This window comes from Geotrypetes seraphini, chromosome 7, assembly GCF_902459505.1.
Source record: "Geotrypetes seraphini chromosome 7, aGeoSer1.1, whole genome shotgun sequence".
In the NCBI taxonomy this organism is placed as follows: Eukaryota; Metazoa; Chordata; class Amphibia; order Gymnophiona; family Dermophiidae; genus Geotrypetes; species Geotrypetes seraphini.
The window spans coordinates 24,095,858-24,108,845 of record NC_047090.1 but is presented as its reverse complement, the minus strand read 5'-3'; the positions used below and the strand labels follow the sequence as shown (position 1 = coordinate 24,108,845).

Sequence of the window (12,988 nt, the reverse complement as noted above, 5' to 3'; positions counted from 1 at the left end):
ATTTAAAACTTTGTGTTTTATTAAGACCAAATCTATGTTGCAATTGTGAAAAATCCAGCAGTTTACCTTCTGAAATAATATCATCTAGAGATCTAATTCCTGCAATAATCCAGTTCTTCCACAGGATTTGAGCTCCGCCAATTTTGATCTTGGAGTTTATCCATATGGATTGATTAGTTGATTTATATATTGGGTTGGGTGTTAATTTATCAATAAATCTCAATGTTTTCCAAGTATCCATTATTATTTTATTTTCTCTGTATCTTTTGGGTATATTAATACTTGGTAAATGTACTAAATTTAGGGGAAACATAAGGCGCCATTCCAAATATAACCAATCTGGTGCATTATCCATAAGTTCTGGGAGGATCCAATACATACCCTGACGTAGAATATAGGCTTGATGGTACCTATAGAAATTTGGAAAATTTACCCCTCCCTCCTTAATTGATTTTTGTAAGGTTACTAAAGCTATTCTAGATGTTTTACCAAGCCAAAGAAATTTTGTTAAAATTCTATTAATATTCTTATAAAAGGACCCCTGAAAATAAATAGGTATCATACTCATTTGGTAGCAAACCACAGGCAAGATCATCATTTTAATAGTTTGAACTCTCCCCCACCAAGATATATGTAGTGGGTTCCATTGTTCACATAACTCCGTTACTTTTTTTAATACATATTTTTCATTTTCTTTTACAGTATCTTCAATTGTTTTTTTAACTTGAATGCCTAGATATTTAAATCCTTCTTCTTTCCATATGAATGGAAAAGTATCTAATAATCCTTTTACACAGTGAACATTCAAGGGTATAATTTCAGATTTATTCCAATTAATTTTATAACCTGAAAATTTGCCAAACTTATCAATTAATTTCAATAAAGAAGATAAGGTAGATTCTGGATTTCTCAAATAAAGCAAAATATCGTCAGCATAAGCCGAAATTTTATATTCCATATCTGAATATGGAATTCCTTGTATCTCCTTCGTTTGCTGTATTGCTAACAATAAGGGTTCTAATACAATATCAAATAACAAAGGAGATAAAGGACAACCTTGTCTAACTCCCCTCTGCAATTGAAAACCATCAGATATCTTATTATTAATATTTAATCTTGCAATCGGGAAGCTATACAATGTTTTTACCATTTGTATAAATCCAGAACCTATACCAAACCATTCTAAAGCCTGATACATAAAATTCCATTCTACCCTATCAAATGCTTTCTCGGCATCTAATGAAACTGTAAATGCCGGTTCATCCATTTTTTTTGACAAGTTTAGCATGTGAAATAATAGTCTAGAGTTATTGGAGGAATGTCTTTTAGCAACGAAACCCGTTTGATGCATATCTATAATATGTGGGAGAGCTTTGGCCAATCTCAAAGCCAAAATTTTCGCCAAAAGTTTATTATCAACGTTTATCAAAGATATAGGCCTGTAGTTCGAAACCAAAGTAGGATCTTTATTTGGCTTAGGCAAAACAATTATTATTGATTCAGCCATAGTACCTTTTATATTACCTTTTATAAGTTGTGTCTGATATAATTTTAATAATTGTGGGGAGAGGATATTTTGAAATGTTTTATAAAATTCTACTGTGTAACCATCACCACCTGGAGCGGATCCAACTCTAAGAGATCTCAATGCTGTTTCTAATTCTTTTAATGATATAGGCTCTTCTAAACTTCGTTTTATATGATCAGGAATCTTAGGTCCATTTATTAGATCTAAAAATTTTTTTCCATCTTTTTGTTTCTCCAAATAAGGTTCAGAAGAATATAGATCCTTATAAAAATTTAAAAATTGTTTTAATATTATATTTGTTTGATTTGTTATTATACCATTATCATCTTTAATTCCATTAATATTAGTTCTCCTTTTTTTTGCCTTAAGATAATTTGCTAATAATTTTCCCGCCTTATTAGAATTTCCATAATACATTGTTTGCTTGGAAAACAAATCTTTTCTTATCATTTTTGAAGTTAATTCGTTATATTTACCTTTTACTTTCAAAAGAGCTTGCAAAACTTCATATTCCCATTTGCTTATCAATTTAGCTTCTAATATTTTTATTTCTTTTTCTAATTCTATATGTTGTTTTTTAATTTGTTTCCTAATAAAAGCTGAATATGATATGATATTACCCCTCATAGTTGCTTTAAATGCATCCCATACATTTTCTATAGATGTATCTTCCACTAAATTTATTTGAAAGAATTCATTAATTTGTGTTTTAAAATTTTCCAAAAATTTGTCATCTACAAGCAATGCATTATCAAATCTCCAAAGAGGTCTATTATTTTCTAATTGATCTAATTGTAATTCTATCCATATTCCTGCATGATCCGAAATGATAATAGGATCAATGGAGGCTTTACTCACTTGTTGCACTTTATTTGTTGAAACAAAAATATAATCTATTCTTGAAAATGATTTATGAACCTGTGAACAAAATGAATACTCCTGATCATTAAAATGAAGAATACGCCATATATCTTTCAAATCACATGATCGAACTAAATTATCTAAACCTAAAGATTTAATATTTTTACCTGGTTTTTTATCCAATAATGGATCCATTACAGCATTAAAATCTCCAGCCACCACTAAATTAGAGGCAGCCAGTGGTAATAACATATTTTGTAGCTTTTTGAAAAATTCTGATTGATTCGAATTAGGGGCATATATATTAAATAACGTCAGGGTATCATTTCCCATACTTATATCGATATGTATCCATCTTCCATGTGGATCTGAATTTTTTATCTTTATATTGGCCATACATTTTTTATTTATAAGGATTGCAACCCCTGCTTTTTTACCCACTGCTGGAGCAAAAAAACATTCTTTTATCCATCCACCTGATAATTTTTGTGATTCCTTCATATTAAGATGGGTCTCTTGCAGACAGTAAATATCTGCATTTTGTTTTTTTAAATATGTTAATATTTTTTCCCTTTTAATTACATGATTCAGGCCATTGACATTAATAGAATATATTTTAAAAGACATTATATATTTTAATACTTTTCATTATCTTATTCTTCCTCTCCTCTTTCATATTTAATAACCAAAAAATTTTCTTCATGACACACATATTAAACCCTAATGTATCTCCCTTAATTATTCTAATAAATATTCTTCTTATCCCTCCCTTTCCCACCCAATACATTGGCTGCTTAAGGATACACATTGGAAATATAATCCTAACATTCTCCCCATTCCAGGCAATCAATATTCAATTGTTTAAACAAATTTCCCTTCTATCTATCTATATTGATCTTTTATATTTATTTAATCATTTTCCATAACATTTTATTAATGTATCATTTTCCATTTAACAATGTGTTAATTTGTATTTCCTTAGTGTTTTGATTTCAACATATAATTATTTTAAACTTGTATGCAGTGTATTATTTAATAATTTTCATATATTCTGTTCTTTCTTTCATATAATTATTATTGTCTTTTCTTTGTATTGTTTTCCTCCATTTCTTCAATATTTCGATATGTTGTATTTCCTAATTTTTCATAGAGTCTTCAAAACCTTTTTAATATATTTTGTTAATATATCATAGGTTCTGGTTTAGATAGAAACTCTTTTAGTTTTTCGGGATCCTCAAAATATAACGACTTGTCTCCAGATGACACTCTCATTTTCGCTGGATAGTATAGTCCATATTTAAATCCTTTTTCTTTGAGTAGTGGTCTCATATCTAGTAGTCTTTTCCTTTTAGATGCTGTGTTTTTGGCGAAATCTGGTAAAAACCATAATCTTGATCCTTTATAGTTTAAGTTTTTATCTTTTTTTGCAGCATTTAGTATCTCTAGTGCTTGCTGGTATCTCAACATTTTGAAAATGATTGGTCTTGGTCTGTTTTTATTTTCTGAATTTTTTATTGGGATTCTATGTGCCCTTTCGATTTCAATTGTTTGTTTCAAGTCTAATTGTAGAATTTTTGGAATTAAATTTTCAAGGAAAAGGATAGTATTTTTCCCCTCTAGATTTTCTTGTATTCCAAAGAGTTTGATGTTCTTTCTTCTTCCTCTATTCTCGTAATCCTCCAGTTGATCTTTTAATTTGTTTAATTCCAGGTTGTCGTTTTTACATCTTTTTGATTCACATTCTATAATTTCTATTTTTGATTCTAATTCAGTTGTTCTTTTGTTGTTAACTTCCATTTGTCTATGTATATTTAAAATTTCTTCTTTCATATCAGACATATTAGTAATAGTTTCTTTCAGCATTTGTTTGATTTGTTTTAATTCTTCCATGACTTCAGCTTTGCTTAATGTGTCTGATTCTTCGATAGGAAGTGGTATCTTGCTTGGTGTTATTTGTTCTTGTTTCTGTCTTTTTGCAGATGTACCTGTCTCATTTTTGTTTTGTCTGGTACTTGCCATTTTATTGTTCACTTTTCCTTGGTTATTATTATTTCTTGTATTTAAATCTTTTATATTTGGTATTCTTAGGTTTTTAATCTCTTTTCTTCCAAGATTTTGTTATATCTTTGAATTAGAAAGTTTTCTTTTTAAGTTCTTTTCTTTTCCTTTACCTATGTTATTTTGAAAATTCTTTTCTCACTTTCACTTTTTCAATGTTGTAGGGGAACTTTTTCCTCTCCTCTTACAAGCCCAATCGCAGCTCTGATTAAGGAGAGCAACCCTTTATTAGAGTTATTTTTTCTATTTTGATCAGCTTTAAGCAATTTTCTTCTGTTTTTTCTCAGCGTCTTTCAAATTCCTCAATATCTTGCTGTTTCAGTTTTTTAGAGTTCCGTTGAATATTTTTTTCGTGTCTCCTCTCTCACAAGCCCAATCGCAGCTTTGCAAGAGGAAATTGATATTGAATTCAGTATTTGTTTTTTATTAGTAAGCTGACATTTATTTGTCTTCAGTGCTAAGGCACCCAATTTTTAAGAGAAATGTAAGTCCTCCTCTCTCTCAATTTTTTTTTAAATCCCCTTTTTTATCAAAGAATAATTTTTTTTTTCAATATAATTGGTCAGAACACAAATTCCTTTTTTATATTTTTTCCAATCAATACTGATCTTTCACTTGTAATTTGCTAGTTTCAACACTGCATTCAATTTCAATGAAACCGCCAAAATCACAAATGGTTTTCTGTCTTCCCTTTTATTGTCAGCACTTATCCCACTTCAACTGCCGCAATTCAGGTTATATTTTTTTTTTTGGCTATATTTGATCAGATCACCTTTTGGTTTTTCACATTCAACTGTATCAGTATTGCTGCTCGCGCTAAGCTGTAAAGTCTCTTAAATCAGTTGAAATACAGGCAGTTCTCAACTTTCCTGACTTTTAACAGCTTCCTTTTTATGTTTCAGTTTATATTTGTTCAGAATATAAACTTTTCTCCTCTATTTCGCCAAACTGTTCAATCACGTATATCACGCGGTTTCAGCGCTGCATTTAAACTTCAATAAACTGTCAGCACAAACGGTTCTATGTCTTCCCAACTCTCATCCGCACAAATCCCGCTTTAAATATAGCAATTCGGCTTTTTTTTTTTTTTTTTTTCTTTAGTTATATTTTGTCAGAATATATTCATTCTTTACTTTTCTCAATTTAACATATATCTCAAAGTCTATTGAAAACGCTGACACTGACAGCTCTCTGCTTACCGATTCCCTTCAGCCTTTTTTTTTTTTTCCGTTTACTTTCGTCTCTCCGTCTCAGCGCTGCTTTCAAGCCTCTCCAAACATCCGGAATCACAGACTACTTTCCCGATTCCCCTCAGCTTTTTTATTATATTTGATCAGAATATAAACACATACTTCGGTACTGTATTCAGTTCTATGTAACCGTCAGTTCAAACGGCTTTCCGTTTTTCCGTCTCCTGTCTGCACATACCCTTCTTCAAATATCGCTATTTAGGATTTTGTTTTGTATCTTTTACTCAGCTTTCCGTATATATATTTATATATAATTATTTTGAAGGAAAATAAATTTTTTTCTTTATTTCATTGCCCGATGGAGAGGAGCTTCAGGATCACACCTCCATCCGTGCTCGCGCTAAGCCACGCCCCCCCCACACACAAGAATTTCAAGAATCCTAGAGGCTATCCTGGAACCAGGACCTCTGAGGGAGATTTCTGAAAGTCCAGCCTCTTTCAATGTAAATGAAACCAAATTTTATATTGCTTTAATAATATAAACAATCAAATCTTCTGAATTGCAGGCTGTGCTAAAAAAATAGCTATTAAAAAGTGGATTGTGGTCAAATATGTCAAACAGCTGGCATTCTGACTGCCTAAAATATTTTCATCCTGGATTGTAGGGGGGCAGGGGGAGGGGGTTGTAATTATTTATTTTCAGTGAAGTACACCACAAAGATACACGAGGAATGAGAAACGATCAGAACTCCACACATGTTTTACAACTGTAAACAGTCCCCTCTTCCCCCCCCCCAAAACAACACATACAAAGAAGAAAGTGTCCAAATCAGAAAAGCAGGATCAACAAAAGACAGTGATAAAGACAGGTTGTTCACCCTCTCCAAGGTAGGGAGAACAAGAGGGCACTCTCTAAAGTTAAAAGGGGATAGATTCCGTACAAATGTAAGGAAGTTCTTTTTCACCCAGAGAGTGGTGGAAAACTGGAACGCTCTTCCGGAGGCTATCGTAGGGGAAAACACCATCCAGGGATTCAAGACAATGCTAGACAAGTTCCTGTGGAACTAGAACGTATGCAGGTAGGGCTGGTCTCAGTTAGGGCGCTGGTCTTTGACCTGGGGGCCACCGCGGGAGCGGACTGCTGGGCATGATGGACCACTGGTCTGACCCAGCAGCTGCAGTTCTTATGTTCTTATGAAAGGATTTATGAGGTCCCCTCAATACCCTCCTCCAGTTCCAAATAGCAGCCCCAAATGTGCAGAAATTTCTGCCACTTTCTAGACCAATGTATCGCAAACTGTGTGCCACGGCACACTAGTGTGCCTCCTGAGATTCCAAGTGTGCTGCGGCTCTTTCGAAAGAGGAAGTCGCACCATTGTAATGGGCTGGCCTAGCAAAGGCCCCGAGGCAGCCGATGAAAACCACATCTAAATTAATCCTCGCGGAAGCTCTGTGGCCAAGTTAAAAGCACACTGAGCTGCTTCTAGACAGGAGAAGTACTGCTTGGCAGGGGAGGAGGGAAAGAGAAGGGGTACTGCTGGACATGGGGAGAGGAAGAGGTGCTGCTGGACATGGAGCAGGGAAATGGAAGGGAGAAGAGGTGCTGCTGGACATAGTAAAAGAGGAGGGAAAGGAAAGATGCTACTGGAGGAGAGGGTGAAATGGTAGATGGGGAGAGAGTATTTTAGCTGTGAGTGGGATTGGGGGGAGAAGAAAGGAAGAAAAATTTTTACAAGAGGAGCGAGAGTGATGAGGGAGAAATGGTGCATGGGGAGAGAACATGGGTTGGGGAGTGGGAAGGAAGGATGTCACTCGAAGAGGCAGAAGTGTGGAAGAGGCAGAAAGGGCTCATGGAGAGGGCGAGATGGATAGGGAGGACAGAAAGGAGGGAAGGAGAAATGTCACATTCGGGGGGGAAGGGGGAGAGGGCAGAGTGGAACGTTGGACTCAGGCAGGGAGAGAGAGAAAGAGATGTTGGATAGGGGAAGGAAGGAGAACCAGAGGAGAAGCATACCCCCCCAACTCTTAGGACACAATGTGTCTATACGGGAATATGTATTATGGACAGCGGAGAAAAAAAGAACACTCCCGATCCCCCCAATGTTTACTCCGCCACCCATCCTCTACGTTGAGGACCTCCAAAAAGTTATGGAATTTTTTCCTATCCTGCTTCACTGAACCCCACCCCCATAGAATCTACTCGAAGGTCTGAAACCAAGTTAAAATCCCCTCCCACTATAATGTGCCCTGATTTAGCTAACAAAACCTTAGGGAGCAGTTCCTCAAAGAATTGGCCCTGTTTATTGTTGGGAGCGTATATGTTCACCAAGGTCACTGGAAGTCCATCTATAACCCCCACCCTTATCAATCACCTCCCCCCCTCATTTTTCCACTCCTTAACAGTTTCCACCTTCAAATGATGAGCAAATACTATACCCACCCCTGCTTTCTTATGCTCTCTGTGACTGGAAGCCCAACATTTCAACAGAAAGTCCTTTGTAGAAAATACCTTTTCCCCTGTTTTCAAAAAAAAAAAAGTGTCTCTTGCACAAAGCCCACATCACCATGCAATCGTTTAAACTCTGAACAGCAATTGCCTCTTACGAGGTATATTCAAACCATGAACATTGAAACTGCAAATGCGAACTGTATTATCCCCCTTAACCTTCATCATCCCCGTTTGAACACCCCCATGACTCCGGATAACTGCCCACCCCCCAAACCCATCCAACCCCACCCCCCTCCCTCCATGACCTCGTGTGGCGTCCCTCAACCCTTCTTGACTCAGCCACACACCTAGGAACCCCCCTCACCCCATACATACAATCATAAAACCCACCATCCTCCCTCAACCAAATAATAGACACCCCCATGCCATATCCTATCACCCGACAGTCATCAGCACTTATACTCATACACAGAGCCATGACTCCCCAGCAGAAAAACTAAGTCAATCAGCTATCATAGAAACCAAGTAAACCCAATAGGTACAGGAGTCCTTTCAGGTGTCTTCTCGAGTATCTCCCAGCTCCTGGGTTCTCCGCTCCTTCCCTTGCTTCACACCAGGTGAGCGCAGGCTCTTAGGCACCTCCTGCCAACGATATTTCTCCAGCTTCGGCGCCGTAACCTGCCGCTGCTTCTCTGAATTAGATGTCACCAACCCTTCCTTCCGCAAGAGTTTCCACACCTCCTGGATGGTGGTAACTTTCTTATGAGTCCCATTAATGGTGAGCAGAAGCCCCAAGGGAAACAGCCAGTGATACTTGATGGAGTGCTGTTTCAATACTGTCAGCACTGGGCGGAACTCTCGTCTGCGTTGTAAAATGATAGATGAGAGATCCTGGAAGACCTCCACCTTACAGTTCTTCCAGAGAATCGGGCCTTTAGCACACGCAGATTTTAAGAATTGCTCCTGTTCCCGAAAATTATGCATACAGGCGATGATATCCTTGGGAGAATCTCCCCTTTGGGGGCCCAACACCTGATGTGCTCTGTCAATCTTAGGGGTTGCCAATGAACCAAGATCACCTTTGTCAGCTCCTCCAAGAATATGTGCATATAAGCTTTGCACTACCTGTTCTGCATCTTGAAACTCTTCAGTGTCCGGGATTCCTCGCAGCCTTATGTTATTCCAGTGTGATCAGTTTTCTAAATCTTCTACTCGGGTGAGGCAATCCAGCAAATCTCTCTGCGTGTTAGTGTTCACAGTATTTAATGCCTGAACATGCTCAACCACTTCCACATGATGCACTATCTCTCCCAAATCCTGTTGGATTTCACAACTCTGTTCCCCTAATGTCTGCTGAATGCAGCAACCATGAAATAGCCCCATTAATGAAGAAGAGAAACACGTCTAGGAAACTGAGGTAACTTAAGTACAAACTGCAAAGGGTTATATGTAAAACTGAGGCCACAATCTAAGGCAAGCAGACCAGGCTTGGGCATGTTACCAAAACTGCAGCATAGGCTCACAGACATCCAGAAAACTATTCTAAAAAAACACCCAAAGACTGCAAAGCTCACTAATCAAGAAGTGATTCCACTAGTGTCACTACCAGCCGGTTTTGGTACCATCATGGGGAAAAAATGGATCCCTAATTAGAAAATTGGATAGTATGAAATACAAAATTTATATGACTGCATGTGTATTCATATATTGAGTGTTGATTAGAGGGCGACTCGGCTGTGAAGAACTAAGGCCAGTGCCAGGCAAACTTCTAGGTCTGGATCCCATATATGACAAGACAGACTAGGATGTTGGAGTGGGCTTTGATGCAAACTCCAGTCGTTGGAACACAAGGACAGTGCCAGGTGGACTTATATGGTCTATGCCCCATAAATAGCAAAGAAAAATCAGGATCAAGTATTTTTATACCACATTCACTGTTACTTTAATTATGAATTAATAAGGATTGTGACTGTTGGACAGACTGGAGGAATCGTTCATGATTTTAGCAGATACTTGCAGCTGGCTGAGTTATCAGGAGTTCTATAAAATATATGTATACAAAAAATATATGTATATAATGGAGACAAAACAGAACTTCATGACAAATCCCCAAAATCTGACCAGTTGAATGTAGCAGAATGCATGTCTGATAATTGCTGCATTACTGGTAACATCGAGTATCCATAAAACCTACTTGGTAAGAGATAGAGCCTTCTGTTGCAAAAAGCTCTCACGTTGAGTTTTGATCGCCTGAATGCTCTTCTTGTCCAACAGCTTGGTAGAAGCAGGCACCTTCTGCAGCAGAAAGTTATCAGCGAACCAAATGATATTGCCAGTTAAAGTAATGGCTGGTACCTAGAATGTATACACACAAAGAAACTGGTCACAACAAATCTCAAACTCAACCATCTTGAACATTTACAATGAAATGTGTGGTTTGTAAGAGGGTTCTTGAAGTACAGCCAGAGGAAAGTATAATAGAGTGCTATTATTATTATTCACAAAAACTACAGTGAAGTAAAGCACAGTTACTTATCCTAACAGATGTTATCTGGAGACAGCAGGCAGATATTCTCACATGTGGGTGACATCATCCACGAAGCCTGGTATGGACAGCATTCAAAATGAACTGTCACTTTAAGTTTTAAGAAATTTCATTACTGCCCGCACTGCGCATGTGCGAGTGCCTTCCCACCCAATGTAGGCCCGCGGTTCCTCAGTTCCGTAAGCAAGCTAAGAAGCCAACCAGGGGAGGTGGGAGGGATGCGAGAATATCTGTCTGCTGTCCCTGGATAGCACCTGTTACAATAGGTAAATGTGCTTTATCCTAGGACACGCAGGCAGCATATTCTCACTTGGGACTCTGTAGCTTACTGAAGTGAGATGGAGGGAGAATTGGCCATTAGGAAAGAAGGCTGGGGTAGCAATTCTGGTGCATAAGAAATGTTCAGCTGTGTTTAAATTAGTTGCTGCAGATCCATTAGGAAGATGGTTACATGTGGATATGAGCTTGGGAAATAATACACTGGCGCTATTCAAAGTATATGCCCCTAATCTGAATCAAATTGAATTTTTCAAAACTCTGCAAAAGTTGATTCTACCACTGGCTGCTTCTAATATAGTAGTGGCAGGGGATTTTAATGCTATTATGGATCCATTGATAGATAAAAAACCTAGTAAGGTTATGAAGTCATTAGGTTTAGAAAATCTTGTACAATCTTGTGGTTTGAAAGATATAAGGCGGATCCTTCATTTTAAAGAATGGGAATTTTCTTTTTGCTCTCATGTTCATAAATCATTTTCATGAATAGATTATATTTTTGTTTCAGATCAATTAGTTCAGCAGGTAACAAGATCCATCAAAGACCCAATCATTTTGTCAGACCATGGTGGAGTTTGGATTGAGTTTAAATTTGCTGAACAAGATAGTATTAGACCTGTGTGGAGATTTAATAATACATTGCTTGCAGAATCAAACTTTCTTGAAGAATTTCAATTGAAAATGAATATTTCCAAATTAATGCCTCAGAGGAAATCTCCTTAGAAACCTTGTGGGATGCTTTCAAGGGAATTTTCTAATTTGTAACAAGAAATTAAAGTTTTAGAGCTAAAATTGGCTGAAAAATGGGAACAAGTTACACTGCAGGCACTATTAAAAGCTAAATGTAAGTACAATGAGATTTCTTCGAAGTTGGTCAGGAAAGATTTGTTTTTTCAGCAGGCCTTGTATTATGGAAACTCAAATAAAGCGGGAAGATTATTGGCAAATTATCTCAAAGCAAAGAAAGAAAGGTAAAAATTGTTGCAGTCAAAGATGAGAAGGGGGATACCCATTCTCAAATTGGAACTATTTTAAAACAATTCCTGAACTTTTATATTCTTCCGAGCCTTATTCAAATAAGGAATTAGAAGGTTTAGAATTTTTAAAGTTAATCAAGGGACCAAAAATTCCCAAGCATGTAAAAGGAAGTCTTGAGGAGCCTATATTGCTAAAAGAATTACAAACAGCGTTGAAATCTCTTAGAGTTGGATCCGCTCCAGGTGGTGATGGTTTCACTGTAGAGTTCTATAAATCAATCCAAATTACCCTATTACCACATCTATTAAAATTATATCAGGCTCAACTGGTTAAAGGTTGAATTACAGGTACTATGGCAGAATCTTTAATTATAGTTTTGCCGAAGCCAAATAAATATCCTATGTTGGTTTCAAATTACAGGCCTATTTCTTTAATAAATGTAGATGGTAAACTTCTGGCTAAGTTATTGGCTTTATGCTTGGTCAAGGCTCTCCCTCATATCATTGGTATGCACCAAACGGGGTTCGTTGCTCAGAGACATTCTTCTAACAATACCAGGCTGGTTTTTCATATGAAGAGACTGACATAGAGATGAGATGACTAATCTTTTGAGAGAAGGAGTCGATAGCCTGAGACCATTGAGATGCTAGGGTCCAGTCTGAGGTGAAGTCTTGCCAGAAGGGTAGCTTGGCTGTTGGGGCACATGGTATCCACAATCCACATCATCTGCCTGGCTGACCTGTCTTTGTTGAGGAAGGAAAGCTCATAGATGTACATTATTGAGAAGGGCTCCTATGAATTGCAGTGTTTGAGAGAAACTTTGGAAAACTGACTTTGAACCCTAGTTGCAACTGTGTTGCTGAAAGTTCTTTTTGAAGTGAGGCAGCTTTTATTAGCCAATCATCTAGATATGAAAATACTTGGAATCCGAAAGTACGTAGAGCTGCTGCTACATCCACCAGACACTTGGTGGATACTCTTGGAGAAGACGCCAGGTTGAACATAAGAATAGCCATACTGGGTCAGACCAATGGTTCATCAAGCCCAGTAGCCCATTCTCATGGTGGCCATTCCAGGTCACTAGTACCTGGCCAAAACCCAAG

General features: G+C 37.2%; 1 protein-coding gene across 1 annotated transcript in view; it reads right to left on the bottom strand.

Annotated features, from left to right (window-relative positions):
- Window positions 1-12,988, bottom strand: part of WASHC4 (WASH complex subunit 4) — a 220,004-nt gene that overhangs the window by 141,997 nt on the left and 65,019 nt on the right. The window contains 1 exon segment of the mRNA XM_033950810.1: window positions 10,281-10,441. Within this exon segment, the coding sequence (XP_033806701.1) occupies window positions 10,281-10,441 (161 nt within the window).